At 46.6% G+C, this 26,417-nt stretch overlaps 1 protein-coding gene across 1 annotated transcript; it reads right to left on the bottom strand.

Annotated features, from left to right (window-relative positions):
• Window positions 1-1,119: 1,119 nt before the first annotated feature.
• Htr3a (5-hydroxytryptamine receptor 3A) lies at window positions 1,120-14,507 on the bottom strand. The gene is made up of 9 exons (XM_004856613.3): window positions 14,273-14,507; window positions 12,149-12,315; window positions 10,440-10,484; window positions 8,390-8,499; window positions 6,777-6,946; window positions 4,670-4,833; window positions 4,095-4,305; window positions 3,762-3,983; window positions 1,120-1,945 (listed from the first exon to the last, which is right to left on the bottom strand). The coding sequence occupies exons 1-9, from the start codon at window positions 14,346-14,348 to the stop codon at window positions 1,647-1,649; spliced, it is 1,464 nt and encodes a 487-aa protein (XP_004856670.2). The 5' UTR covers window positions 14,349-14,507; the 3' UTR covers window positions 1,120-1,646.
• Between the last annotated feature and the right edge of the window lie 11,910 nt (window positions 14,508-26,417).

The raw sequence follows: 26,417 nt of genomic DNA, 5'->3' as shown, positions 1-26,417 counted from the left end.
CCGAAAAGAATGGAAAAATAATTACTGAGTCCTGCACGCCGGGGAACCTTGGCTGAGAAGCTGAGAGAAGCTGATCCAGGTGAGGTCGTTCCTCAGCCTGTAGGCTGTATCAGACATGAAGAACCCAGGGGTTGTATCCACAGTTCTGCCCTCTGTCCAGCCTCCAGAATGGTTTATAAACTAAACTTGCACGGTTTGGGGTTAGGGGAATATACCATTTCACATATTCCCTACTGAATCTCTTATAATTGGCGAGCTAGAACAGTGGAAAAAGCAATGGATATATTTACTTCCAATATACTTTCTTTTGGGGTCCTTTCCCTTTAACCTGGCTTCATTCAATCCCCCTCCACAATGCTCTCTGAGTGTCAGGCAGACCAAGACAGAGAAGGATGAAGCTGGAATGAGCACTGGAGAGCTGAGACAGCCTCATCTATGCATCGTGGCCACCCGAACAGGTCACCTTTGTGGGACCTAGCATTTCTCTTCTCTGAATGCTTGTTAGGTGGGTGGAGTGGAGTGATGGAGTTACAGTGTTCCTTAGCTTGTCTTAAACCCTGATGTGGGGGACAGAGGGCCAGGATGTGAGATCAGAATACATTATTCCAACCCTACCTCCTTTATGGTTCTTTTTTCCTGGTAGGCTGCCAGGGGCTGGCTCTGAGAATGCCCCAGGGTAAACCTAAGGCCTGACTTTCTTGCTGTTTTCTAAGCACCAAACTGGTGTGCGCTGGCCGTGGTGCTGAAGTTCCTGTCTCCAACGCAGAATCCTCTTGCAGGGAGAAAGCTTGCTTGCTCCCAGTTTCACAGAGGGACCCTGACCCCAGAACAATAAAAGAACTGTGTGAGCCCTTCTGGAATCTTTCCACAGAGCACAGAACTTGAGCTTCCTCCTCTCCCCTCTCCATTGCTAAGCGTTCACACTCCTGACTCTCACACCAGACATAAATCCCACATCCTATTGTTCCTTTTTCATAACAGCTACCATTTCACTGCCTAGGTCCCTGAAAACTACGGATAATCTTCAAGCCTCACTTCAGCTAGCAACTTCAAACTTCTTCCACCCACCAACCTTTCCCCCAAACTGCTGACAAAGAGTGAAGAAGAGAGTTTAAGGCTTCATTGCATTTTATTATTTACCCCCAGCCCCCAGCTGATGGAGCATGAATGTCAGGTAGTAGCTACAGGTGAGGTGAAGAAGATGTTAGGGTCTGAATAAGCCAAGTGCAAAATTTTCAGGTCTGAATATTAGAGAGTTGGTTTTGTCTTTATTTAAAAACAAGGTTGGTGGAAATGAGCAGAATTTAAGTGCCTTATTCAGAGAAATGCCAATGGAAAAACTGAGACTTGATGCATAGATAAGTAAAATCGGGATAGGGAATGATCTAAGACAGCATGTTTTAAAGCCATAATGGGCATTTGGGAGTGGGGGGAAGATGTAAGGGTACTGAACACTGTGCTTTGGGGGGAGGTTCAAACCTGGCTTGGGATTACTTAGGTGAACTGGTATTGAAAATAAGGGATGCAGCTGGATCTGTGTATTGGGAATGTTCCCAGCATCCTCAGGGCCCTGAAGGACTCAGCAGAAATTCTCTACACCCATTGTAACCAGCTCCATGTTCCTTGCACTGCTGTGCTGTGCCCACTCAGGAATAATGCCAGATAGACCAGAGTGTGACCAAGGTGATGCTATAGGTCAGCACTGCCAGCAGGTAGACTCGGAAGAGCAGCTTGTCCAGCACAGAGCCCACACGCAGCCAGTCCCGGGCCACCTCCCGGATCTCATCCCGCTTCTCCAGGAAGTGCCGGATGGAGGACAGCTCCTGCAGCAGCCCACGCACAGCCAGGGAGGCCTCCTGTGGTGGTGGAGGAGGACTGCCTCTGCCCCTTGGGGTCTTCTCCAAGTCTTGGGGTCCTCCCAAATGGCTGCAGTGGTTTCCCATGGCTGGAAGAAGGGTAGGGCCTTGGTAAGGGAGGGAGGCCAGTGAGCTGGCCTGAACATTGTTCCTTATGTTTCTACAGGCCACAGAAATTTTTGTTAGGATCAATGTGAGACATATTTAGAACAACTCACATATGTGCATAGCCACCATCCAATTTAAACTTATTTTAAAAGCCAATATGATCGAGGGTAATTGTACACCCCACCTGAGTCACATCCTTTACCTTTCCACAAGTCAGCAGCATCATGAGATTAGTGTTTAGCCTTCTTGTGCATTTTTAAATTCTATAGGATTTCCTCAGCAATCTGACAGCTATTCTTTCTTTCTTTCTTTTTGGTGGGGAGGGTACCAGGAGGCGCAGAGCCACTGAACTACATCCCTGGCCACATCTACTCTTTCATTTGAAGCTTCTAATAGCTCAATGAGAGAGTCAGAGTGAAGTGATAATTGTCCCTACTTTTTTTTTTTTTGGTACCAGGGATTGAACTTGGGTCCTTCCACTTGTGAGGCAGGCGGCGGAACCACTGAGCTAAATCCCCAGCCCTCATAAAGGGTTTTTTGTTTTGGGGTTTTTTTTGGTACCAGGGATTGAACTCACAACCTTGTGCTTGTGAGGCAGGGAGCAGCACCACTGAGCTAAATCCCCAGCCCAATTGTTCCTACTTTTTTTTTTTTTTTTTTTGGTACCAGGGATCAAACTCGGGTCCTTGCACTTGCGCAGCAGGTGGCGAAACCGCTGAGCTAAATCCCCAGCCCTGTTCCTACTTTTCAAGGATGGTGTTGAAGCTCAGAGAGGCTAAGTGATTAGCAAAGCTGGTGCATCATTTAATGGAAAGACCACCTAGGCCAGGTATTTGTACTCCTAGTTCACTGCTCTCTCCACCGTATCATTTTCCTCAGAAGGGGATAATTCCTCTCTATGACTCCAATTCCTTCTGGACACCTTCAGAAATAGCGACTTTCACAAGGTGAAATCAGTTCACTGGCTCATGGTCTCAGATGGGCCAGAAGCCTTTGTAGAAGGCCTGGACTCAGTCAGGAGGAAGGACAAAAAGGAGCAGAGTGGAGAGGAAAGATTAAAATCCCAATCCCAGAGTTGGGTGAGCCTGAATTCAATCACTTTTCTTCCAGTTCCTGGTTCTGAAACATCGGACAGGCTATCTAATCTCTCTCTGTTTCTCTTTCTTCATTTGAGACCCAAGAATGACAATCACATTGGATTTTCATGAGTGCAAAATGTGATAATGTACAGAAAGTGCTTTTCGTATGCTTGGCACAAAGTGCTCAGCAAATAAACTAGCCAACCAAACACTGACAATTCAGGAGGCATAAGCTTTGTGTTTAGTGTTGCTCTGAACCCATGTCTCTAACCCTTAGATGAAATTCTGAGGGACCCAGGCTCTGAGCTGCTTAGAATGGGTGAGTTTTAGAATCTCTAGCTCCAGTATTTCACCATATGAGCCCAGGAGGCAAATAACTATCCACAGAGCACCCATTTGACCTCACTATGGGTCCATCTCAGAGGTCTCTCTCAGCCCAGGGGGCTCAGGTCCTGACCTGCTCAGCTTCCAAGGCTCCCACCCTCTCTGTCCACAGCTGGGCTTATGGGAAAGTAAAGCAAGGATCTAGATTGACACCTTTGGCAGAAATCTACCTGCTCCCAATAAGGCTGGGTGAGAGGTGCCATATGCAAGACTGCACCCTGTCCCCAGGTCCTGCCCAGGATCCTTGGTACCTTTCAGAGACTCCCTACTGTGTCCCTGCAACCAAACCAGAAATGGCCCCTCTGCGTGGGACTCTTCCCCCTTCCTTTCTCACCTGAGCAGTCTTCAATCTTGGTGGCTTGCAAGGTGGGTGGGGGCCTGTGGGAGGTTAACTGCTCTCCTAGGCAGAGTAGTTGGGCGATTCTCTCTAGAACCAGGTGCCGCAGCCAGAGAGGAACAGGCTGTTGCAGGTCTTGCTTGTGTACCAGCCGCACAATGAGGATGGTCTCTGCCAAACTTATCACCAGAAGAGCCATGCACACCACAAAATAGACACCTGTGTACCATGCGGGCAGTGTTGGAGGATGGGAGGGAGACACACAGAAGAGGCAGGAGGATCTGGGTCCTCATCAGGCTGAGTGTGCCCTTCCCGCAGGGGAGACCTTACCGATGAGGGGAGTGCCGATGGCAGTGGCTGGCAGTGTGTCGGACACAATGATCAAGAAGACTGAGTAGCCCAGGAGGAGTGTGATCTTGAAGGAGACCCTCTCACCACTATCCGGGGGCAGGTAGAAGCCCACAATGTCCATGATCATGAGGAAAATACTGGGCAGCAGCAAGCTGACTGCATAGAATAGGGGCCGCCGGCGGATGACCACCTGGGACCAGGAGAGGATGTTGGAGAAAGCCTGAAACAGACAAGCTCGGCACCCAGAAACCATAGCCTTAGCCCACACCCTCTCTCTTCAAGAAGTTTCTGACCCAGATTGTTCAGAGAAGGAAATGGACAGGCCCTATACCCTGCCTTTCTATCCAGAGGCTTATGACTGACTGGGATAAGTAAGAAACAATTCAGTTGTGTTTCCCCATCTGCTTTGTTGAAGTGATCCTGGAGGGGATGTGTGAGACCCTGGGGTTGGGAAAGGGGCTATGGAAGTTCTTCCCAGCATGCTCCTTAAGCCCTCTGGGTGTGAAGGTCTAGCACTTTTTGTCACCACGTTCCTCCCAGCCTCTCCCACTCACATAGAACTTCATTTCTGCATAGCAGCCCCTGCTTTCCCTGTCACAGAACTCCAGAAACTGGGTCAGCACCCCCAGCAACTCCCACTCGCCCTGATTCATGAAGACGCTCTTGTCAGACTTCACTTTCTCCGGCAAGCGCCACAGGGAGATGTTGATGTCCTGGACTGAGACAAAAGAAATCAGGCCAGTTTTGGCATCTACTGTTCTGAGTCTGCCAGACCCTAGGAAGGTGGAGCACAGGGTGGACAGCGACCAAGAAACCCTGATGTCAACCCTGGACCTGAGGCCTCTGCCCTTACTCTCCAGCCCCAGTTTCCTTAGCTGTACAACAAAGCACCATTACACAGTGTGCTTATCTCACGGGTTTGTAGGGAGGGCAAAGGAAGTCATGGGTGGGAACACAGCACAGTGCAAAGAAACAAATAAACCATCACACCTGCCAAAACCATTTTAAGTTTTGCCTACTAGAATTAACCTTTAGGAAATAATTTCAACGTTCTTCACCTTTGCTCTGATAGAACTACCTGTCCGTGAAGGCAAATTACAAAATAAGAAAAATCCTCATGTATAGGATAGCAGCTCTATATATGTACAATTATATGGTAGAATATAATAGTATATGCAATTGGTACTTTCCATAATGATGTATATGTGTGCATACATAAATAGATATAAATTTGTAGATATAAATGTGTAGAGAAGAGCCTGAAGAATATACAAAATGAAGTTTATACTGATAGAAATAGTTAAATCTTGCTGGAGGGAGTTATTGGCGAAGACCTTGAAATTGAGGGTAGAGATCAAAAGATACCTTGGCCTTCTCTGTAGCTTGGTTTTTGGTTCAGAAAGTTACATATTATCACTGTACTTTAATATAACACATAGGTAGAACAGAGATGGAGCTGCTTTTTGCAGATGGACGGTGCTGATGTCCTTGCCCTCTAGTGAGCCCCTGGCACTCACCCATTCAATAAAATTTGCCAAGAACATTCCTTTGGGCCAGACGCCATGGCAGGTATCTAATGGCAGACCAGAAATCACATCCCCACTGTCTCCTAAGTTTATATCTGTGAGAGAAACAGGCACTCAACAGGTACTGATAAGTATGATTAGAAGTGATGGGGGAAAAGGGGGGATTCTAAAATTTTACAATAGCAATGGCCTAGTCTGGGAATGAGAAGGTTGCCCCTAGGAGCCAATACATATGGAGCTGTCCAGAGGTGAATAGAGAGGTTGACCAGGCTGAGTGTGATCGGGAGGTAGGTTGGGAGCAGCAGGTGGAGGAGGGAGGCAGATAGCTTGGAAGAACCTGGATGTCATAAAGGGAAATAAGAGGGAGCTCTGGGCCTAGAGGGGAAGGCAGTGGGGCTGGAGCAGAGCTCAGAGGAGCATATGCCAGAGGAGGCTGGGGTGGCACACTGTCAGCAGGGCCAGCTCAAGGATTTGGACTGAGTCCCAGGACTGCTGGGAAGCCATTGAGGATTTTAAGTGACTCAATCAGATTTGCATTTTGATAAGAGCTTACTGGCTGCTGTGAGGAGCAAGAGCTAGAGGGAGACAAGAATGAATAAGATGATTGTAAACTGTATAAATTGCAAACATGTACTAATTGAAAAAAAAAGAATGAATAGGGGAGACCAGGTAGCAGGCTAATGCAGACACCTGAGCAGGCAAGAAGGGTGGCTTGGCAAGGGAAGTGGGTGTGTCTGTCCAAGATGCGTTCAGCACCCAATCCTGTTTGGGATGTTGGAAAAGAACTATTCCTTACTGAACACCTTGCAGTCCGTTCACACTGTCTCGTTTATTCCTGAGAACAACTGGGGGAAGCAGTGAGGGCAGCAGTATTGATCCCATTTGGAGAACGAGGAAGCAGAGGCTCAGTGACATTAAGAAAATAAGTAGTTGGGGCTGGGAGTGTAGCTCAGTGGTAGAGTGTGTGCTTAGTACGAGTGAGGCCCTGGGTTCGATCGCTAGCACTGCCAAAAAGAAAGAAAAGAAATGAAGTGATAAGTTGAATAAGGGAGAACATATCCTACAGAGTGGTCCTCATTCAGGTACCCCTGGAAGCCCCCAGCTCTGTCCCTGCCCCGAAAGCCCACATACTCACTATTGTGCAGCCAGCTGGTGAAGGTCAGCGAGCAGTTCTGTACATCGAAGGGAAAGTTATAGATGTCGAGGCTACAGGCAGTCACCACCTGCAGGGGCTTGTAGTTCTGTACCTCACCTTGATGCTGAACATAAACGTATGGGATACTCGGAGATTTCCCCACATCCACGCTGGCCAGGAAAGAGGGATCAGTCAGGGGTTTTAAGAGAGACCCAGCCCTGGGCATTTGAAGGTCTCCGAGCAGAAGGCTATAAACAGCAAGACAACCTGGAGCATTTCCCAATGTTCTTATCTTAGGCTTCGTGGCCTGCCATGGTCAGGGGTACTTTCCAAGCAGTAAGGGATGTGTCTCCTTTATTCCCCTATCATCCTAGCCACAAAGAGCAGGAAGGCATCCATGGAGCCCGAAGACACAGGGCCACAGGAACCTTGGCCAGCTGCCCTGGGCTGTCACATGGCCCCTGCTCCGGGGCCAGGCAGACACTGGTTCCCTGACTGCCAACGCTGTTGTTGCAGGCAGGCTTGGGGAGACAGCAGAACTCTGTGTCCTGACTTTGCCATTTCTTTGCTCCTTTTTCTTAGAAGTCCTTGAAAGTGAGACTAAAATAATCCTCTCTAGAGGAAGAACTAGAGAATGCATGGATAAGAATTAGGGAAACTCAGGAAAGTCCAGTAAGACTTCCAAGAAGACTTCATCCCATTTTTTTTTTTTTGCAGATTCCAGACCCCTAGGCTCTCCTGAGTGGTCACAATGGCATGAAGTAACTGAGCTGGGGCCCTAGGCTTCAGCCTTCTTTGGGATCAGGCTAGGAGATGAGAAATCCGGACTCACACCACTTCACTGTTGAAATTAGGAATCTAGTCAGGAATGAATTTCCCAGAATCCCTTTAGCCAGAGCTAGGCAGGACCTTGAGGGGCAGGGCCAAGGTCAGTTCCCTCCCTTAGGAAAAAGTCAGTGGCACCCTGTAGAGTTGGGCAATATTATGGGTACTGGGAGGACCCACTTGTCATGATCCCCTTTCTATCCATTCTCCCAGACATTTTACCTGCCCTTGAATTCTGAAGTCCAGCTGCAGCACCCTGCATGAACCTGCAGCATGGGGACAAAGTCTTTTGGCTGGGGCCAAATAGGACCGTGTTTGGTTGTTGGGAATAAAGGCTGATGGATCCATTTCATATTGGAGATGCAATTTGGGGCTGGTTAGGCACTTGTGTGGCTTGGGAAGTTTGAGCATGTTCCTTAGCTCTAAATCTCTTCTGTGGCCAGGTGCACCGGCTGCCACCAGTGTTCTATTCCTTCCAAAAACATAACTGTTCCCTTTAAAAATGCAGCTGTCCCCATTAGGCTATTATAACTCAGTGTGAATTCATTCACTGGCTTCTTTCCCTATGACGTCGGCCCTTGGACTAATAAGTGCATAGTTTCAACATCAGGCACAGAAAAAAAAAAGCTTTATAAAAGGAAAGAAAAGCAAAAACAAAGAAGACTGAATTCAAGCTAACTTTATCTACAGCCTGCAAGTGAGAATCTTGCAACAATCTTGTTACCCAGTGCCTGGCTTCTCTAGCCCCTGAGCCAACCAGCCACCCAGGCTCTGGTGACATTACTCACAATTCGTTGATGAGAATGTCTGGGACCCAGATGCTGTCCGTGGGAATGGACAACTTGGTGATGTTGTCAAAGTCCTCAGGGTTCCACTGGAGAAATTCATCAGCCCAGAACTAGGAGAGGAGCGGGAATGGTGATAGGCGGCCTCTCCATATGGGTTCAGGGTCACCTGCAGCTCCGGCCAGCTTTGGCCCTCATGCCCAGGAGAAAAATGGGCATCTTCTTATGAAAATATGGGTGTCAGTAGCACTCAAATCACTCATCAGTAGCTGAGACTCCCCTCCCCTCGCTCTGTCCTAACCCTCTCCCTTCATGCATGACAATCTGGATGGATGCAGTCTCTACCCCAGGAAGGCATGCAACCATTCCTAATGTTAGAACACGCTACCTACCAACTTCACAACCTTGGACAACGAATTTCCTGGTTCTGAGCCTGCATACACATAAACAGGGATAATACCCACCTCACAGAGCAGAGATGGTTGTTGTTGTTGTTGTTTTGGTACTGGGGATTGAACTCAGGACCTTGTGCTTACAAGGCAGGCGCAGTGCCACTGAGCTAAATCCCCGGCCCAGAGATGGTCATTGTTACATTCTGATTAATGCATTCTCCACTCTTATGCCAGAATGGCCATTCCGAATGGTACATTTAAAATTCTTCTGTCATGCCCCATTGCTCTTAGGATAAAGTTAAACTTTATGTGCCCATGAAGTCCTCCACCTATCCTTTTAGCCTCATTTTTGGTCATGGCTTTCTGTAAATTCTGTACTTTAGCCTTGTGGAGTTAAACACCATGGAAACCTCTGCACCTCTGTGGACCTGTTCCTTCTCCCACTCTGCAATCTCTGGCTTTTACCATGGTGCCTCCCCCTCCACCCCTTTACACTGAGCCAAGGCATCCACGCTCCCTTCTCCAAAACACCTCCCAGGCCCCCAGGTCCCAAGCTGGGTGATATGAGCCTCCTTTGTGTGCCCATGAGTGTTGGAGGAGCTGTTGTGCTGCACTTTAAAGGTCTGTCCATGTGCCTGTTACTTCCATTAGTCTGTGAGCTCAGTGTGAGCCAGGGCCCAGTCTAGTTGTGTCTCTAATTCCAGTCTTTTAGCACTGTTGCTGGTATACAGTGGATTGACCTTCCCTCCCTGCTGACTGCAACCAGCTGAGTCACACAGGTGATCCTGGAGGTCCAGAGAGGGGACCTAGGCCAGATGTTCCAGGAAAAGGAGCTGTAGGGTGTGCTCTGTATTAAGGGATCAATGCTCTGGCTTCTTCCTTTACCCAACTTCCTGTCCCATGAGACGCTGGAGTTGGAGGAGTGTGCCCATGATTACGGGAGAGGATTTCACAGAGACCCATGTACACCAGCTGTATCTGCTGGGTCTCCTGGCTTGGCCTCTGTGAGCTGTCCTCATCCTCCTGCCCCTGCTCTTCAGCCACATCCCTTTCCCTTCTGCTTGGATTTCTTTCCCCAACCCCAGAAGCTGCTAGAAAGGACCTGCCTATAGGTAGCAGCCTTTCTCTCCCCCATAAACCCAAAGCCATAGCTTAGTCAAGACCTGTATTCATCAGAAGCTGGACCAGTGGAGATACAGCCAAGGCCCTAAGGGCTCAGTAGATGAAATCATCCTGTCTTACCCAACATGACTATTGTCCAGTTTGGCTTAATAGAAGAAAGAACTTTCTAGCAACTAGAACTGATTGAAAGTGAAACTATTGCCTTGTGAGTTCCTGGGTGCTAGAAGTGATCCTTCAACTGAAGTTGGACAGGCACTTACCTGGAATGCTGTGAAGAACTTCAAAAGGGGAGGGGTGCTCCCCTCCACCAATTTTTAAGCTTCCTTCTGTTCTCTCCTGAGGTGAGAAGATTCCCGACTCCTGGATCTCACACTGAGTGTGCCTCTGAACCTCTCCCCCAGTCTTTCCCAGTGAACCCAGTGAACCCAGTGGTTTATGAGAACCACTGAAATTACTGACATCTTCAGATGGAAAAGCCCTTCCTAGGAGGTAAGTCCCTAATTCAAGAAGTGGGCTGGGTAGGGAGCTGCTCCACTCACCTGCCGGTACCAGATGTAGGTGGTCAGTACCTGATTCTTCTCATCCTGGAAAAGAAAGGGGAGCTCAGGCAGGTGGCCCTGAATACAGCACCCCCAAAACAAGCTGCTTAAGTGTAACCCATTGTCCTGGGTCACACTTAATATTCATATTAAACATTATGAAAATCTTCTATTATTTTCATCTATTATATAATTATATTATACTCAAAGGTGTGTATATATACAGTATATAGCTTCTCTCATATGTCTCTGTATTTTAGATGTTGTATTATGGTATGAATAATATATACCAGTAATGGCGAACCTTTTAGAGAAGAGTGCCCAAACTGTAACCCCAAATCCAGTTATTTTCTCAAAGTACCAACACTGCAATTAAATCTGAATACTGAGGTTTTAGTTTAGAAAAAACAACTCATACATTAACATATTTTGTCTTAAAAAAAAAAAACACACATGCCATATGTTTGCCACCACTGATATATGCTATACATAAAGTTATATGTAATTTTTAAATTAGATATAACTTAATTACAGATATTTCTCATTTAATGACCTACCTGTTTAACTATTATTTGGACTTACAACTGAGGCACGCTGTTTGGACTTGCAACCTGCTCCTCGGACTTACAACTTATCTTTTTTTTGTACATTCTGTACATCTTGTTTATAGAGCCACAATATCTTTTTTCTGTACAGTACCCCTTGTTTATACAGTACTGTAATTTTTGCTGATTGTATGGCACAGTACTGTACTGTAGCTTTATGTTCTGTTATACATTATAGTACTGCATGTAAGAGTTATGTAAATGAAAGCAAAGACATTGAGGCATGCTTTGGTTCTAAGTCCAGTCATTAAACTGGTAGGTCGTTAAATGGGGACGGTCTGTCTATTTATAAAGGGGGGGAGTGGGGATTTAGCTCAATGGTGCTGCCGAGGGCCTTGCAAGCACAAGGTCCTAAGTTCAATCCTAGGTACCAAAAAAAAAAAAAAGAGGAGGGGGTAGTGGGGTGTCTTGGTATGAAATCAAGAGGCACAATACCATATAAAGTGAACATTTAAGGGCTAGTTTCCCTTTCTGAAGCACCATGGTAACCAGTTTGCAGCTCTGCTTTCCAGAAATGATTCCATCCCTTATCAGGTGGGCAGGTTGACATAATGGAGCCTGTGAGGTCAGGTCCTGCCTCCCCTACTCCAGCACAGTGCCACTGCATCTCCGCAGCTGCTTTCTTGCTCATCTCTGTACAGTGTCTGTCCTCTTCTGCCATGCAGTGCACCCCATACTACTAAGGTGATTGATGAAAGCATTGATTAGTTAATTGATCTGTTGGTTGACAGTAATCTGTTGTCACTGTTTAGTGACACCTGCCATGTACTGAAGACTCGTGTAAGGCATTAAGGGCATAGAGATGAATAAGACAGTCTTCGCTCTACCCCACCAACACACAGAGATGGTTACCATCATGCTACGTATGGGCAGCCAGTGCAGGAGATGACTGCTGGTGTTGGGATATGGAAAGAAGCCACACTATGACTCCAGTCTGTGGTTTGAAAAGGCAGCTATGCAGATGCTGCTGCAGCCCACCCTCAGCTGTGGTGCCACAGGGACTAAGGCTTTGTGATACCCACTGTGCTGCTTGCAGGGTGACTTCTCCCACCCCTACAGGTCCACTGCTAGCGTGAGTGGAGCAGATTGGGGCTGTGTGCTCACCACACTGAGGATGGCATAGACGATGACATCGATGGAGATGGTGGTGGGTTTCCTCCAGTCTCGCACGGGCCGGACGCCCTTCCTGTAGTCAGCAAGGAGGTGGTCGGACAGCCTCTGCAGAGCCGGCCTGGTGAAGCTGTGAGCCTGGGCTGTCCCCCTCCCCCTGGCTGGGGAGGAAAGTAGTTCAAAGTGAAAATCAGAGGCCCAAGTCCTCCCCTGGTTCTCTTGCCCTGCTTCATAAGCTATTGAAACAAATGTATCCATGCCTCACAAAATTCCAGGTCCCCCCACAAATTGAAATTTCCATCACTAGAAAGTTTCGTCTGTAGAGGCTCCTGCCAAAATTCCAATGGATGTTCACATAGGGTTCCCTGCACCTTCACTTCCAGAGCAGCAGGGAGCCAGCTTGTCAGGGCAGGTGACAGGAGACAGGAGAGAGCCACATAAATAGAGAGGAGGTGGGCTAAGGGGTACAGGGAAGGGGTTCTGGCAGCAAGAGGGAAGTGGGCCATGGGCTTGTGTGTGACATTGACAGGCAAGAGGGCCAGGAAGAAAGTGCAGCCTCAAGTGCACAGTGTCTAAGCCCACTGCTCTGCACCAGGGTTTCCTCTGCCAGAGTCAGATCGCAGCACCTACACAGTTCGTTACCCTCTTCTTGACCCCAGCCTGCAACTAGCAAGGAAAGAAGAAAGGGTGGGCGTCTGCCAGAAATGGGCATTCTCTCTGTATCCTGCCAAAGCCACACATGCTACAGTGGAAGGTACGCCAGGACCTCTTCCTAGGGTGGCAGGTGAAAACTGAAGGTTGGGAAGGAGGTTGGGGGAAGTATGGAGGGAGCCAGGAGGAACCAAACTGCTCCCAGGAAAGGAGGCTACAGGCACATAAAAGCAATATGAAAGCCCAGTCACAGCTCAGCTGCTAGGCCTGGCTTCCACCGAATAGCACCACACGCCCTCCTCTCTCCTTGCCCCTTGTGTCCCCTCCTTACAAGTCAGTCCTGCAGGTTGTTCTGTGCCTTGTCCATCTACCCTGATAATCTCTCTGCCTTTCTCAGAAGAACAGAGACCAGCAAAAAAGGGAAAGAGGGAAGGTGAGAGACTAGTTTTTGAGCCTTCTTTTGAAAAATATTGGTTGACAGACTCTTCAGTCTCAGAATACCCTGCTGGGTTTGCTGACATAATAGCCCACTTTGCAGAGAATAACCCCACGGCTCAGAGGGATGAGAACAGTGCGGTCAGTGCAGGAACTGAGATTTGAAATCAGACCCATATGTCTCTTCATGACTGAGACTCTGACCTGCTTTGGACAGCACCAGACTGATCCAAGTGGGCCACAGAGCAAAGAGCCACCGCTGGGAGGACAGAGCGTATCCCAGCCAAGGAAGCCCCTGAAGCTTCAGCTTACATTTTCTCCCTCTCCACTGAGCTTGTCCCAAGGACAGCTCACAGAACATCATCTTGCCCGTGGCCTTGCACATCTGTCCAGTCCCTGGGTGGCATCCTTCTCATGTGCCCTGGGGGTTCCAAGCCAGCTGTGCAGGGGAGAAACTTTTTTGGAGGGTGAACAGGGTCTGCAGCAGAAGGAACCAGACCCTTCTGTGACTAAAGTACCGGTCTACAATGGAGTCAGGACAGGAGGGAGGTGGGGAGGCACAGGGAACCCCAGCAATTAAGACCAGTGAAGATGAGGTAAGGTGACTAGAGTAATTCTGGTCCCCACTCTGCTGTGGGGAGAGTGAGAAGCTGTGTGGTCTCGAGTGAATTACTCCCTTCTCTGGACCTCATTACATCGGGAAAAGGCCAAACAAATGAGCTCACAGGTCCTTTGCAGCTGCTATTTGATGAGTTTAGGGACTGGGCAAAGAGAAAAAGTGCCCCTCTCCTGGCAGCTCTCTGTGTTTCTGATAATGAAGGTTGCTGCCATGCTCCCCTCTTAGCAAGTCCTGCTGTCTTACCCCAGACTCAATGTCTCCAACCTCAAAACACCCTCATGCCCATATGTGGTGAGCAGAGACCTTCCAGCAACCACATATCCCTGAACGCACTTTGCCTCAACCCAGGGAGGATGGAGCCCCCACCCCCCAGCTCTGCCAAGCCAAGCTGATATATCCCCCATGCTCCTTACCTTCTCCCTGTGCCAGCAATGTGGGGAGGAGCAAGGCCAGCAGCGCCTGCTGGAGCCACAGCGACATGGTGAGCATCCCACGTGTGGGAGGGCCTGGGAGCGCCACTCAAGGTGGGCTCCGCTAAAGGCCAGCCTGTGTGCCCTCTGCCAGCCTCATGCCCAACCAGCCTGCTTCCCCGGCTGCTGCCTGCACCTTCTGAGACTTCAGCCGGGCACTCTGTAGGCCCCCAGAGTTGGGGAGCGGCCAAGTTTTCCTGCAATCAGTCCTTCAGCTGGATCAGGTTTCAGGGAAGGAGGGAAGGGGAGGGAACCATGAGAAGGGGAGCCCGCCCTGGCTCATGGCGTGTGGTGGGAGCTCAGTCCAGCCATCCAGCCAGGTGGGTTGGCCATGTTTTCCTAAAAAGTAACTTTAGGTCAGGGACTGCAGGGGTCTGGGGAGCAAGGGTGCCGCCTGACCACTGTTAGGGACACCAGGCTGCTGCTCCATTCACGTCCCTTGGTAAGTGTTTCAGTGGCACTGGGCTGGGCTGGAGGGATGGCTTAGCCGGAGGGGAGCCTGGGTCCTTTGACTCCTCAGGGTGACACAATCCCCCTAGGCAAACAGGAGATCAGGCGTCTCTGCTGACAGAGGTCTGACCTTTTGTCCTCATCAAAATATTCATGTTTAAATAGTAAAATACATAGAGAAAAAATACATATTTAACACTTACATATTTTTAAACATTTTTACTAAATCTAGTAAATATATGTAGTAAAAATATAATAGTAATACATGCTTATTGTTAAAAATCATGAACAAGTAAAACCGTCTGTAGTTTACTGCCCAGAGACAGTCATTGTTTATTTTGTGAAAATTCATTGCGTTATACACACACGACTCGTGTCCTTTTTTTGTGTGTGTATTCCAACCTAAAGTAAAGTTTTTAAAAGGCCAGATCTTATCTCTTCCCTACTTATTACCTGGAAGGGTTTCCCAGACAACAGAAGCCTTTTTGAATTCCACAGTTGAAGTGATGGCACTGACCTTTGTCCTCACTTATTCTCAATCACACCATCCCCATGTATTTACATCAAAACCACAATATTAATTTGATAGGGTGAGACAGGCATTGCTATTATTTCAGTGTATATTCTTCTATATTTCCCTCTCCATTATATGTACAATTAAGTAAATATGCAATATAAATACTTTCATATCCTTCCTCCCTTTCTTGCATAATATCATATCACCAATATTTTTAACAACTTCCTTTTTTTTTTTTTTGGTACCGAGGATCGAACTCGGGTCCTTGTGCTTGTGCAGCAGGCGGCGAAACCCCTGAGCTAAATCCCCAGCCCAACAACTTCCTTTTAAATGTGGCTTTCTTATTCTTTCTTCCTTTTCCTTTTTCTTTTTGCTTTTTGAGACAGAGTCTCACATAGTTAAGGCAGGGCTTGAACTCAGTTTGTAGTCCAAACTGGCTTCAAATCCACAGTGATCCTCCTGCCTCAGTCTCTTGAGTGCTGGGATTATAGGAATGCGCCACCACATCCAGCAAATTGTGGTTCTCTTGAAAGAATTGTTTATTTTCTCTTGTAAGTTTAACTGGCCAGTACCTATCCCTCAGATACTCAACTGTGTGCCCAAAAATTGTCTGAGGAAAGCACTGATGTAAGTTTCTGTTTGAAAGACCCCTACCCCAATTCTCCATGTAGGTAATGTGTGGAATTTTCTACCTCGACTGTATTGAAGCCAAGATGCATCTGTATTAATTATGGCAAGCTTCAGCAATAAAATATTTCATTCCTTTTCCAGTTGAATGCAAGTAAGCAATAGATTGGGAATACTGTAGGAAGTCTGTATTGTGATTAAGTTTAAAAAATAAACTACTGTGGCTGGGGATTTAGCTCAGTGATTCCACCGCCTGCCTCGCAAGCGCAAGGACCCGAGTTTGATCCCCGGTACCAAAAATAAATAAACAAATAAATAAACAAACTACTTTGGTCAGGGCTGAGTCCTTTTCTTACTCTTGTGCATTATGGAGCCTGCATATAGCATGAAACCTTCATGGGGTCCCTGCATACAGCCATTCACCAAGATCTAGCTCTGGAAAGTTCGGTTGAGCCCATGATCTTGGGCTATCCTAAATCACTTGCTTCATCACTGCAGAAGTCAGAAAAATAAGGAAACTCAGCCCCTAAGAATTTCCTTTTGGAGAATGGAGGTGAAGAAGGTGGTAGAATAGGACATGTGGTTAAATAGGAGACCCCAAACTTGTAGGGAATGTGTAGAGCCAGACATGCCCAGAATGAAGGTGCTCACAGTCTATGTTTAACAGGCCAGGCAAAAAAAGCCACACTGCCTCCAGGACCTCCAAGTTGAGGTCTTGAAGAGACCTAAGCTTTGGCAGAGCACTGGATTCCTAACTGCACCCTTGAGCCTAAAAAAGACCTTTAGGCTCCTGATCACATTGACTTATGGCCATGCCACTTAGAAATCTGTTGTGCATTTCTAGGAACTTCTCTTGTCCATATGTATTAAGAAATCTGCATATGGCTTTATACCACTTGTTGATGAAGTCCCTTCATGTGGCCAGGTACCAGGGTTTGGCCTTTAGCTATAACAGACACTTGGCGTTACCATGATAGTCATTTCATCATTAGAGAACAGATACTTAACTGCTTGCTACACCCTAACCATGACTCCCAAATGCTCTGGTGTGCACCTTTTAGAGTCATGGTGCATAGTCATGAAGCTCTTCTCTACCTTTCACTTTGAGCTGAGGCTGGTGTGGCCTGAGGGCCACTCCTTCCACAGAGCCAAGGCATGAGGAGTCACAGATCTGACTCTGAAGAACCATTAGGAACTGACCTTGTTCCAAAAGGAGTCACACTACAGCAGGAGGGAAAAGTGCAAGAAGAAACAGAAGGTAAAACAACATAAAAGAGCTTGGGGGGATCTGGAGAAGAAGAAGGGAAAAAAAAGAAGTAAGAAGAAAAGGAAATAAGCCAAGAAGGAAAGGTGGGCAAGATACTGAAGAGGAAAAGAAAGACAGGAGGACATGGTGAGGAGGAAGAAGAAAGAAAGAGAAATGAAAGGAGAAAGAGGAAGGGGAAGGATGAAGCAAAGCTGCAGGAGGTGGCTGCACTGTGAGCCCAGGGAGTGGGAGTGTCGCTTGCCCTTCTCCACATGCCGCCCTAGAGAGAGGGTCCTCTGCACTGTAGAGTGGGAGCCCACCATGTGCATGGGTTGAGACCCATCAAGAGACAATGAGAAAGCCTGGAGACTCTCCCCTGGGCTTGAGCCTTCATTTCTGCATTAGCTCCTGGCATCCTCTGGGGCAGTCCAATTGGGTTAAGAGGGAAGAGGATGTTTTCTATGCAGTGTGTGCATTAGAGAATTAGCTCCTTAGGTAACAAGATTAGAGGGAGCCGGGCAGGCCACAGCCTCCGATGGAGATGTATTGCCTGTGTGCCTCTTTGATGAGAGACAATCAAGTTTCCCCTGAAGAAATTTCCTATTAATGGATTTGATGGCACAACAGACAGGAGGGAGTTGGAGCCGTGGCCAGTGGCAGGGTGTAAATTGCCTCAGATGAAACCATGGAGTCACTTTTTCCCCTTTTAAACAAGATAAGAATTAGTTTGAGGCCTTGATGAACTTGCTTTGGCCGGTGGGGATGAGGGAATGGCGGAGACCTCGCTAATTTGATTCTGGAGCTCTGCCTGCAGACGGCTGGGCTCCTCCCAGGGAGTGGAGGCAGACTCACAGATGGCAGTGAGCCAGCCTGGGTAATGAAAAGCTCCCAGACGGCTCACCCACAGGCCTTCTCTTTGTACCCAGTGCTCCCAGTGGGCTCCCAGGGAGGAAGACTCCCTGTCATGGGTGCTGTCACATACCATCCTGCCCCTATTTTTGCTCCCATTTTCCAGGTTAAAACACAGAGCCGGAAGAGCCTCCCTGACTTGCCTGAATTCCCACAGCTAGTCAGGATGGAGTTGAGATCCTCCAGACTCCTGATTCCAGACTTTTCCATTACAGCTGTGTTTCCCATCTTCTGTAGTAAATTTTTACTGGTCTGTAAAACTTTTATCACCAAAGCGCCTGACCTTTTAAAACCTTGTAAACTTTCAAAAACTCTGTGACCTGTGCATAGTAACAGCTGGTCACACTAGGGGCCCACCTGCCACAAAAGGGCCAGGAGAGACTTCTGGTCTGTCATCACAGTGCTAAACAGGAGATGTCTCTTCCTGCTCCCCATTACCTGAGGGAGAGGGCTCCCTGGAACCACTGGCTGCACTCCCAGGTGTGGCACTTGTTCACACAACATTGCTACACGACCACTTCTGTCCCTGCTGGGCTCTGAGAGGGAAGACAGACAAGTGCACTCTCTCCACCACCCAGTTTTAGGGACCTGACATATCCATCTTGGATTTTGAAAGATTTAGGGGCTGTCTATTCAGAGAGGGTAGAAGGCAGCAGGACGGGAAATGCCCGACAGTCTTCCAAGTTCCCCTGCCTGAAAAGGTAGGAAGGAGAGAGACACAGCAGTTTTCTCAACATACAGAGTTTCTTCCATGATGTCCCATCAAGTGTGACTAAGTCCTTTGTGCCCCAAGGTCCTGGGTTCCTGGAATGGCTGGTTCTATACCACCTCATCAACAGTACTCACTATCTGTTGAGCATATGCTATGTACCAAGCACTGTGCCCAGCTCTTGTCTTATTTTCTCTTTGTTTCCAATGAAGAAGATATTATTATTTCCATAGTGCAGATGGCAAACGGAAGCAAAGAGATAATAGCAACCTGTGCAGAGTTAAGAAGCTCATAAGAAGAGGGTGTGGTACTGGTTTACAGATACAAAAGCTTGAGCTCTTAATAGCCTGACTGCATAGAGTGCCAAATTCCAGTGCTCAATTCTCTGGAATTTAGATCCAGACTGATTGGACTCTGCCTCCTACATCTCTCTCTCCCTTGCTCTGAGAATGGATGAGATCCCCACTCCTGTCTTGATTGCTCCAGTTGAGAGGGCAGGCTCTATGGGCTGACCCAATAGGAGCCTGCTAAATAAAAATACTTGCATTGAACACTATCCTAAGAGTAAATATGGACATTAATAAATTAATGGACATGGTGTTTAGTATTTTCCCACACAAAGTGGTTCACAGATTCCATGTTCTGGCATCCTGGTCCTGGCAGATTCTGTTTGGGCAAATATCAGGTATGAAGCTGCAGGGTAAATTTGGTCTGGTGGCCCCTGCAGCCCCTTCCATGATATGGAAGTGATGCTCGAGTTTGTCCCTGATTAGGACAGTGTGGTGGTGGCAGCAAAGGTCTGAGAGACAGAGAGGATCCAGAGGAAGATGAAACCCAGGGAATGTGTGGGTTGCTTGTTCCCTGCCCCACATGCCTAGAGGTATTACTGGTGCTAAACTTTGGAGGTTTGGGGGATTTTCTTATCATAAGGGAAGTGATAATCATTCACACAAACCTTAATGGGTTCATGTAATTATGGGCTTAAGAAATGACAAAGCAGGCAAAGTGTTGTCCATCCTTTTCTTTCTCCTCCTTTCTGGCACAGAAGGATGGAGGTCTTGCTTTAGTTCCTACAAGTAGCTAAGAAGGGGATGTCCCATCCTCTTGGGTATGTCACCTTCTTGTAAGATGAAACTTTCCCCACTCATATCCTCAAGTCTCCATCAAGTCTTTTCATTTCCTCCAGCTTCTTTCTGTGCCCCAAACAGCACAGCCAAACCTAGGGCACTTTCCAAGATAGAAGATCATTCTGGAAAGCGTGTCTAAAATTAGTAAACTGGAAGGAAAGGCCAGGCTTTAACAGACAGTGGTCACCAACCCATATGGTCACCCCAGAGATGGAGAGGGAGCAGAAAGTTGTTTGGCTTAAATTTCTCTCCAACTCAAGAGAATTAAATTCCAGGGAGGAAGCATCCACAGAGGTCATCTTATTCCCAGGGAGTGATCATTCATCCATATGGTGACCCCAGGACAGGACCCAGGGGAAGAAGATGATTTGGCTTAAATTTCTCTCCTACTTAAATTCTAAATTATAAAGAGGAAGGGATTGGAGAGACCATCTTATCCATTCTCCTGTTTCTGGGAAGAATTGAGGCTTAATGTACTGCAATTAATATTTTCAGAAATTTTCAAAAACAGAGACCTCCAAACCCCTTTTGGGATTCCAAAACAAAGTTTCTTCTAATACGTAACTTTAATTGCACTTGATACAATTTGAATCATTTCCTTTTGTCCTGTAGAAATGAGCCCCATATCTGATCCATCCTCTCCAGTCTTAGAGGCAGTGGAAATACAGTAGTCATTCATGGACTCTTCCAAGCAGAGAATACCAACCTTTATATACCACCATCTGGCTGACAATGCACTTTCAGTTATCAGTTCTTTCCAAACTGATAACACTCTGAGGTAGGTGACATGATTCTCATTTTAGAGTTGAACTACAGCTCTGAGATATTTAGTGACTTGGCCAAGGTGACTCAGCTAATGGGTAACCAAGCTTGGTTTATAATCCTTAAATCAAGCCAGGAAAGCTCTCCTCAGGATCTGATTCGGTCTTCTGACTTTTCCAGTGAGATAACACACAAAGACAAAGAAAATCCAACAAACTGTAATGGTTATTGCCTCTAGGGATGAGATGTGTGTCTAGGATACAGGCAGGGGAGGGAGATCTAGCTGAGAAGGACACTACCCAGTGGAGAGGCAAGACTCAGAGAAGTCACACAGCCCTCCTGCCCTGGGGGACACTATCTCAGTCACCTTTGCCTTTATAAGAGAGCAATTTGTCCCTCAGCCTAAAGTAAGACCCTCAAAACATCCCAACAGACACCAGCTTGCCTTTGTATCTCTTATGGTTTAGATCTAGATGTTCTCCAAAGCCTGATATGATCACAGATGGGGCTTTTAGAAGGCGATTAGATTTGGGGGGCTTATAGCTGACTTGCTGTTAGGAGGTTGATGTGGTCAGAACAGGTGGGCCATTGGGGAGTAGCCTAAAAAAGTTTTTCTCCCTCTCAGTCTCCTCCACTCTCTCTCTGCTTCCTGTCTACCATACCTTTAGAAGCTTTCCTCCGTTATACCCCTCTGCCTTGCTGTCCTGCTTTGGAGCCAGGCTACTATGGATTGTAATATCTCTTCTCCTTTAAATTGTGGGTGTCAGGTATTGTGTCTCAGTGATGAGAAAATGACTAAGACAGTATCAAAGGCCTCCAGAGACAGAGTTTAGAGAAAACTCTCAGGCCTCAAAAGCTATCCCCACCAAGGATCTGTCATTCTTTGCTTACAAACCTCGTGACAAGGAGACCTCTCATTTCATTTTTTAAAACAAATACTTTTATTGAACATTAATAAAATTTGCATTAATTTCATTTTTAGGGAAATCTTTTTTTTTTTTTTTTTTTTTTGGTACCGGGGATCGAACTTGGGACCTTGCGCTTGCAAAGCAGGCGGCAGAAACACTGAGCTAAATCCCCAGCCCCGGGAAATCTTTTTTTGATCCCCAAAGCTGTTTCTCTAAACTTCCACTCATCCAATCCTGGTCTTTGAGAGAAATCTTTTTTGTTTGTTTGGGTTTTTTGAGGGGTGGGTTGCCTTAAAAATTCTTACCCCCATTATGCTTTCTCTTCATGGCCCCCAGCTGCTCGGTTCTTTTGGCACCAAGTATTAGGGCTGGAAGAGCTCTGTGTAAAGAGGGCAGAGACTCCCTTAGTGTCCACAGTGCTTTGTCAAGTACCTGGACCTTACAGCTGCTTGATGGAGCCTATTGAGTGGTTGGATATGAGACAGAATCGGGAGCAAGCTTCTTCATTAATAAATGAAGAAAATCAATCCCAGAGAGGACAAGTGACTTGAACAGTCATACAGTTCCTAACACAAGAGCTAGCTTCCAGTTCCAAGGGGTTTCCAGAGTCCTATGCCAAAGGGCATAGAGCCCTTGTTTCCTGTCCACTTTTCTTTTGGGGGTTACCCTAGTCAGTTACACAGAGGACCTCAAAGCCTATTTGGTCCTTGTTACCTCTGTCCTCAACTTGCTGCCACTTTCACCATTTCTCTGTCTGCCCCTGTCTCAGTGGCTTTCTTTTTGTTCCTCAGGTATTTCAAACATGCTCTACCTAGATGTCCATTTGGCAAATACCCTCTTCTCTTCCAACTCGGCCTAAATCTCACCTGCTCGGTGAGCTCTGCCATGACTACTGTATATCATACCCCTACCTTCCCTGCCATACCCTGGCACATCTGATCTCCCTTCCCCAGCACTACTTTTCTTTCCATTGGCCCATCACTTCCTCACATTCCACATGATTGCTTTCTTTTGACTTAAGATAGTTTTTTCTTTTCTTTTCTTTTCTTTTCTTTTCTTTTCTTTTCTTTTCTTTTGGTACCGGGGATCAAACTCAGGACCTTGTGCTTTCAAGGCAGGTAGCGGAACCACTGAGCTAAATCCCTGGCCGAGTTTTTTATTTTCTATCTCCACTCATGGAATGTTAGCTCCATGAGGGCTAAGCTAACATCTCGGTGTGTTTGTTCACAAATATATGCTAAGGACTTAGAACAGTGCCTGAAACATAGTAAGGGCTTAATAAATATTTTTGGAATGACTTTCCTACTCAGAGAATCTAGAAGGTCAGAATCAATACCCACAGGATACAATGGATAGTGAAGACATACTTGTCAATCAGTTGATTATAGGACTCTTCTGCTGCCCTGAAGCACTGTGAACTGGGGATTGGCTACATGGTTGAAGGGAGATGTTCACACGTAGGTGCTCCTGGGGTCACCACGAAAGTCCCAGCTATGGTCATGGCCTGGAGGTTGCCCCCTACCACAGGCCTCAGTGCGAGATATGTGGATCAAGTTGGGCTCACAGTTGTCACTTTTGCTGTCTGTGTTAGTCAGCTTTCCATAGCTGGAACAAAATACCTGAGCTAATCAACTTATAAGGAAGGAAAGTTTATTAGGGGTCATAGTTTTAGAGGTTTCAATCTATGGTCAGTTGCATCCATTGTTTTTGGGCCCATGGCAAGGCAGAACATCACAGCAGGGAACATGGAATGAAAGAAAGCCACTCACCTTAAGGCAGCTGGGAAGCGAAAAAGAGAGAGATAGAAAGATGGGGAAGGAGTCTCAATACTCCCTTGAAGGCCATGACCCCAGTGACCTTTCTTCTACTAGACCCCACCTCCTAAAGGTTCCCCTATATCCCAATAGTGCCATTGGCTGGTAATTAAGCCTTTAGCACATTAATTTTTGGAGGACATTTAAGATTCACACCATAACACTATTCAACCTATCTCAGAGGCTCCTAAATAATGGCCCCAGAGATATCCTGGTCCTAGTCCCTGAAGCCTATGAATGTTAAGTTCTATGGCAAAAAGGATTTGTAGGTGTGATTAAATTAATGATTTTGAGGCAAGGATATTATCCCCGGTTATCAGGGTGAGCCCTAAATGTAATCAAAAGCATCCTCATAATGGGGAGAGAGAAGGAGGTTTCATGACAGAAAAGAAGGCCATGTGGTGGTATAAGCAGAAATTGGAGTATTAAGGGCTGGGGATTTAGCTTAGTGGCACAGTGCCTGCATGGCAAGCTCGAGGTCCTGAGTTCCATCCCCAGTACCAAAAAAAGAAAAAAACAAAAAAGGAATATTGAGCCTTGAAGATGGATGGAAGGGACACCAACCAGAAAATGCAGGTGGCCTTAAGAAGCTGAAAAGAAGCAAGAAGATGGATTCTCTGCCCAGAGCCTCCAGAAAGAGCTACTTCTGCCACTATCTTGACTTATATTCAGTGAAACTGACTTGGGACTGCTGATCTCTACAGCTGTAAGGGAATAAATTTGTGTTGTTTTAAGCCGCTAAGCTTGTGGTAATCTGGCACAATAGCAATAAGAAAGTAATACATCCATTCCACAGGCAGTACTCACTTCAGAACTGCCAGCACAAACCCCTATTGTGTTTTCTTACATCACACAAAATCTCAGACTCTCAGAAATCAGGCTGAGGCAGGAGGAACCTACTGTAGCCCAAGTGATTTTCAGCCCTTATCATCTCAGGTTTTGCCTCTGGAGTGCTCCCAGTTGAGCCATTCTCTTCTGCCTCCTCCACTTCTGGAGTTTTCCACACCTGTAAATAGATCCTGAAGTTTCCTGTGGGCCTGAAGTAGGACCCCGAGGGGACCCTCTCAATTGTCCTGGTTCTGAATATTTAACTATTCCTAAATGAAGAGCTCTCCAAAAGCACACAGCACTCTGCATATTTGCTGACATAATCACATTTGCACATTTGTTGTTGCCTCTGATTGTTATCCTGGAAATTTTCTTTCCCCTCCGGCTTCCCTGAAGGTGGCTTCAGGCCCACCGAGAGCAGCAGCACTTTCCAATGCATGCTTTTTTGTTTCATGGGGAATTCTAAAGCTCAATTTGTCATTCCACTGAACAAAGGTTGAACTGCCCAGCTGAGAATATTCCTGAATTTCACACATGAACACAGATCACCACAATTCAGTGTTCCTAGGCTTGGATATTTTATGTCATTTTTTTTTTACCACAATAGTACTGCAAGGGAGAATTATTCCCACCTATCAGATAAGGAAGCTGAGCCTCGGTATATGGAGAGAATCAGTGAAGCAGGATGGTTAGAAATTGTATGTGGCAGTCAAGAGTGCTGTGTTCCAAATACTTGTACTTCCTGGCTTCACAGTAGTTGGGTGAGTTGCATGACAAGGATAATGGGACAACAGATTGGGAGCAGAAGAGACTGTTGATCACTGGTCTTCCAGGCCAAGAAAGACCTCTTCGAGTTCTCTTTCTCTTTCTCTGCCATAGTGACTGGTGATGTGCCAGATGGAGCCTGCTCAAGAATTGGCCTGGGATTGGGGATTTAGCTCAGTGGTTCTGCTGCCTGCCTCAAAAGCACAAGGTCCCGAGTGTGATCCCCTGTACCAAAAAAAAAAAAAAAAAAAAAATGACCTGGATCTCAGAAAGAGGACATGTGGGGCAGAGCTAGGCTGACCTATGGTGGGCACCGAGCCCACTGCTGTAAGCCTCTAAGACTTAGGGTCATTGTGTAACTTCACCTCTCCTTCCTAACCTCTTTCATGTGTCAGCTCTGCCACTGGGCTAAAGCTATGTGGCCTTGGACAAGCTAGTCAACCTCTCTGGAGCTTGGAAGGATGGAGATACGACCCCTACCATACCATCCATGTTGGATGTAATGAGACCAGATAGGTAAAATTAACAGGGTGGGGTGCCACATAATAAATATTCAGTAAAGGGAAATTGTACTCATTATTATTATTGTTACTATGATTATTATAAAGGAAATTATGTAAATCACCCAGACCCCCCGCCCCAAAGAAAGGAGATAGGGAGGAGTGGAGGGAGAAAGAAGGGAAGGTAAAGGGGATGGAAAAGGAATGAAGATGTGTTATGTACATGCACCAACTCCTCACAAGGAATGTAAACATTATGTTCCACAAAAAATAATAAAGAAAATGATTTGAAAAATATGACAAGCAGAAGTCAAGAAGGAGGTGGAGACTGCATGTTTGACCAACTATTGTGTCTCATGCTACATACTCTCAGAGTCTTCATTCTTGGTATTGGATAACATTATCCCTGTCAACCTAGATTAAAATCAACCTATTTAAGAACAAAGAAAATTACTTTTGGGGGCTAATTAGGATGCAATCTAGGAAAACACGGATTCAAGCAACTTTGGAAATATATTCTGAGGCTTTATGATATGGCAGCTCTATTTACAGTTTTAAACCACAAGGGAGTTGGAAATTATATCACTTGTTAGTCAGGAATTATGATTGATGCTGGCAAAAGTTAAGCTGTTTTGTAAGAAAGGGATTGGATGTGGTCTCCTTCTCTTAGTAGTTTGAGGGAATGGATCCATTGTACAGAAGGTCAGTAGAGGTTAACAATGTTTCAAAGGTCACCTCTCCAGGGGCGAGGGGGAGTGTGTCTTTAGTCCAGTTCAAAGATTATTTTTTTTCCCAGTTCAAAATTTTAAACTAAGTGTGGTGATGTACACCTGTCATCCTAGCACTCTGGGAGGCTGGGACAAGAAGATTTCAAGTTGGAGGCCAGCCTGGGCAACTCAGTGACTAGTGAGAACCTGTCTCAAAAT

The sequence above is a fragment of the Heterocephalus glaber genome, unplaced genomic scaffold (assembly GCF_053883595.1).
Source record: "Heterocephalus glaber isolate CG9 unplaced genomic scaffold, H.glaber_assembly_v1.0 deba00001429, whole genome shotgun sequence".
In the NCBI taxonomy this organism is placed as follows: Eukaryota; Metazoa; Chordata; class Mammalia; order Rodentia; family Bathyergidae; genus Heterocephalus; species Heterocephalus glaber.
Note: the sequence above shows the minus strand (reverse complement) of the source record. Positions and strands in the feature narration are given on the sequence as shown.